The sequence below is a fragment of the Nicotiana tomentosiformis genome, chromosome 8 (genome assembly GCF_000390325.3).
Source record: "Nicotiana tomentosiformis chromosome 8, ASM39032v3, whole genome shotgun sequence".
In the NCBI taxonomy this organism is placed as follows: Eukaryota; Viridiplantae; Streptophyta; class Magnoliopsida; order Solanales; family Solanaceae; genus Nicotiana; species Nicotiana tomentosiformis.
In genome coordinates this window covers 62,387,966-62,392,528 of record NC_090819.1, presented here as the reverse complement: position 1 = coordinate 62,392,528, position 4,563 = coordinate 62,387,966, and the positions used below count along the sequence as shown (strand labels likewise).

The 4,563-nt window shown below is 46.4% G+C and overlaps 1 protein-coding gene across 1 annotated transcript; it reads right to left on the bottom strand.

Annotated features, from left to right (window-relative positions):
• Positions 1-2,956: 2,956 nt before the first annotated feature.
• Positions 2,957-4,319, bottom strand: LOC138897573 (uncharacterized). Its single transcript, XM_070183557.1, has 2 exons — positions 4,127-4,319; positions 2,957-3,225 (listed from the first exon to the last, which is right to left on the bottom strand). Exons 1-2 carry the CDS (start codon positions 4,317-4,319, stop codon positions 2,957-2,959), a joined length of 462 nt encoding a protein of 153 aa, XP_070039658.1.
• Between the last annotated feature and the right edge of the window lie 244 nt (positions 4,320-4,563).

The window sequence follows — 4,563 nt, the reverse complement described above, 5'->3', positions numbered from 1 at the left end:
CCGGCGTCGTTTTCATATAAGTTAAAGTTTGGTCAATATTTTCAAATTAAAGCTTCTAAGTCTAGAATCAAGGGTCCAAATCAACCCGAAAGCCTCCTGGAACGAAACTAATCAACCTCGCAAGTCATAAAAGCATAAAGTCACATATGTGAAACAAATAAAGGGGTAACGGGGTGCAATTATACAAAATGACCGATCGGGTCATTATATTTTTCTCCTCTTAAAACAAATGTTCGTCCTCGAACGTGAATAAGGACACACTTGAAGTGGTGAATAGATGAGGATAACGACTCCGCATGTAGTTCTCGGTCTCCCATGTCGCCTTCTCGACCGAATGACCCCTCCATTGAACCTTCACTGAAGAAATATCCTTTGACCTCAACTTCCAGATCTGCTGGTCTAAGATGGCCACCGGCTCCTCAACATCAGACAAATCCTTGTCCAACTGGACTGAGATGAAGTCTAACACATGAGACGGATCACCGTCATACTTTCGGAGCATAGAAACATGGAATACTGGATAAACTACAACTAGACTAGGTGGTAGTGCAAGCTTGTAGGCCACCTCTCCAATCCTCTCAAGAAACTCTAAAGGTCCGATATACCTAGGGCTCAACTTGCCCTTTTTTCCCAAACCTCATAACACCTTTCATGGACGAATCCCGGAGCAAGACCCGCTCCCCAACCATGAATGCAATGTCGTGAACCCTCCGATCTGCATAGCTCTTCTATCTAGATTGGGTTGTGCGAAGTCGATCTTGAATCAATTTAACCTTTGCCAAATCATCCTGAACCAAGTCTGTACCCAATAGCCTAGCCTCGCCCGGCTCAAACCAACCCACCGAAGATTGACACAGCCTCCCATACAAGGCCACATACGGAGCCATCTGAATGCTCGACTGGTAGCTGTTGTTGTAGGCAAACTTTGCAAATGGCAAGAACTTACCCCAAGAACCCCCAAACTCCATCATAAGCGCACGAAGCATATCTTCCAATATCTGAATAGTACGCTCGGACTGTCCGTCCGTTTGAGGGTGAAATGTTGTGCTCAACTCAACCCGCTTGCCTAACGCATGCTGCATGGCCTTCCAGAATCACGGTGTAAACTGCGTACCTCGATCAGAGATGATGGATACCGGCACTCCATGAAGTCTGACAATCTCGCGAATATAGACCTGAGCCAGCTGCTCTGAAGAATAAGTAGTAACCACTGGAATGAAATGGGCCGACTTGGTCAACCTATCCACAATCACCCAAACTGCATCGAACTTCCTCTGAGTCTGTGGAAACCCAACAACAAAATCCATATTAACCTGCTCCCACTTATACTCTAGAATCTCTAGCCTCTGAAGCAATCCACCTGGCTGCTGATGCTCATACTTCACCTGTTGACAATTTAGGAACCGAGCTACATACTCCACTATGTACTTCTTAATTCTCCTCCACCAATAGTGCTGCCTCAAGTATTGATACATCTTGGAAGTACCCGGATGAATGGAGTACCGCGAACTATGAGCCTCCTGGAGAATCAACTCACGTAAACCATCTACATTTGGCACATATAGCCTGCCCTGCATCCGTAACACACCGACATCCCCAATAGTGAACTCCTTGGCATTGCCGTGCTGGACCGTGTCCTTGAGGACAAGTAGATGGGGGGTCGTCATATTGACGCTCTCTTATGCGATCATATAGAGAAGACCATGAAACCACACAAGCCAATACTCGACTCGGCTCTTAAACATCCAATCTGGTTGGCTAAGGCATGAACCTCCAATGATTATGGCCTCTCCGCTACCGATAGATATGCTAAACTACTCAAACTCTCCGCCTTTTGACTCAAGGCATCGGCCATCACATTGGCCTTCCCGGGATTATATAAAATGGTGATATCATAGTCCTTAAGCAACTCTAGCCATCTCAACTGCCGCTAGTTAAGATCCTTTTGTTTGAACAGATGATGTAGACTCCGGTGGTCGGTAAAGACCTCACAAGGAACACCATACAAATAATGCCGACACATCTTCAATGCATGAACAATAGCTGCCAACTCCAAATCATGGACTGGATAATTCTTCTTATGAGTCTTCAACTGTCGAGACACGTAGGAAATCACCCAACTGTCTAGCATCAACACAGAGCCAAGGCCAACACGCAACGTATCACAATACATAATATAAGATCCCCAGCTCGTAGACAACACCAATACTGGGGCTGTGATCAAAGCAGTATTGAGCTTTTGAAAGCTCTCCTCACACTCCTCGGTCCACCTAAACGGAGCACCCTTCTGGGTCAATCTGGTCATAGGTGCAGCAATAGATGAGAAACCCTCTACAAATCGACGTTAATACCCAGCCAAACCAAGAAAACTCCGGATCTCAGTAGCTGAGGACGGTCTGGGCCAACTCTACACTGCTTCAATCTTCTTCAGATCTACCTTGATCCCCTCACTCGACACCCCATGACCCAAAAACGCCACCGAATCAAGCCAGAATTCACACTTTGAGAACTTTTCATATTACTTTTTCTCCCTCAAGGTCTGGAGCACAATCCTCAAATACTACTCATGATCTTCCCGACTGCGGGAGTACACCAAGATGTCGTCAATAAACACAATGACGAATGAATCAGGATAAGGCTAGAACACATTGTTCATCATGTGCATAAATGCTACTGGGGCATTGGTCAGCCCGAAAGACATCATGAGGAACTCGTAGTGACCATACTGAGTCCTAAAGGCAGTCTTCAGAATATCTGAATTTTGAATCTTCAACTGATGATAACCTGACCGCAAATCAATCTTGGAGAACGCTCTGGCACACTATAGCTGATCAAATATATCATCAATGTGTGGCAATGGAAACATGTTCTTCACCGTAACCTTGTTCAACTAACGATACTCTAGGACAAATGAATCTCTTATGAAGCAACTCATGTAACTGCTCCTTTAACTCCTTTAGCTCTGCTGGGTCCATGTGATGGATTGAGTGACCGATAATAAGTCAATTCCAAAATCGATATCCATGTAGGGCGGCATGCCCGGAAGATCTACTGGGAATATATCTGGAATGTCCCTCACTATCGGAACTGACTCAATAGTACGAGTATCAGCACTGACATCCCGCACAAAGGCTAGATAAGCATTACACACCTTCTCCACTATCCGTTGAGCCTTTAGAAATGATATAACACTACTAGGAACATAATCTAATGCACCCCTCCACTCTAATCGTGGTAAACCTGGCATAGCCAGCGTCACAGTCTTGGCGTGACAATCAAGAATAGCATGATAGGGCGATAACCAGTCCATGCCCAAGATAATATCAAAGTCTACCATACTAAGTATCAACAGATCAACTCTGGCCTCAAAACCACCAAGAACAACTAAACACGACCGTTACATACTGTCAATAACAATGAGATCTCCCACAGGTGTAGACATATAAATAGGAGAACTCAAGGAATCACGGGATATACCCAAATGTGGAAAAAGTAAGATGATACATAGGAATAAGTGGAGCCCAAATCAAATAAGACTGATGCATCTCTATGACAGATTGGAACAATACCTATAATGACTAAGTCTGAAGCAACTGCCTATGTCCTAGCAGGAAAAGCATAATATCTGGCCTAGCCTTCCCTCTAGGGCGACCTCTACCTGCTCGACCTCTACCTCTAGCTGGCTGAGAGGATGGAGCGGCAAATGGGGAAGCAATCATGGCCTGAAAAGTCTGCGAACCCGATTGAATCCATGGAGCCTGAGTAGTCTGAGAAGGTGCACCCCTACTGAGTCTGGGGCAATCGCTGACCATGTGGCGGGTATCACCTTACTCAAAATAAGCTCTCGGAGGATGTGGAGGCCGGGACTAGCTCAGGCCTGGTCGGCTGGACTGACAGCTGAAGGCACTCCGTGTAGGAGGTGCACTAGAAAGTGGCTGAGCAAAGTGTGCAACCTAGGACCTCGATACAACCAGAGCACTACTAGTAGTTAGAAGTGATGAATGAACTGGGCAGCTTACTTAGACCCTACCATGATAGGCTGAAGTTGCAGCATGTCCACTACTAAATCTCTATGTGCCATGAGGCCTCTTGGCCTCCCTATCCTCTCTATCACGGTCTCGCATACCTTCCAACCTCTGTGCAATCTCAACCACCTGCTGATACGGAGTGTCTGACTCCAACTCCCTGGCCATGTTGTATCTAATACTCTTGTTGAGCCCCTCGATAAATCGACGGACTCGCTCCCTGACTATGGTAACCAAGGCTGGTGCATGCCTGGACAAACCATTGAATCGGACAGCATACTCCGATGCTGACATAGTACCCTGGCACAACCGCTCGAACTCCGCATGCCAAGAATCTCGAAGGGTCTGAGGAACAAACTCTCTCAAGAAAAAATTCTGAAAACTGATCCCATGTAAGTGAAGTTGCCTCGGCTGGGGTACCCACCTCGTACGCCCGCCACCACTGATATGCCACTCCCTTCAGCTGGAACGTAGTGAAGGCAACCCCAATCGTCTCCACAATGCCCATAGTGCAAAGAATACGGTGACACTCCTCAAG

Bases quoted from the DNA above. Each gene is read 5' to 3' on its own strand.
- LOC138897573 (XM_070183557.1), bottom strand. From the start codon at position 4,319: ATGTCAGCATCGGAGTATGCTGTCCGATTCAATGGTTTGTCCAGGCAT. The intron at 3,226-4,126 runs GTATGCGAGACC...TACCACGATTAG, and splicing joins GATTGCACAGAGGTTGGAAG to AGTGGAGGGGTGCATTAGAT.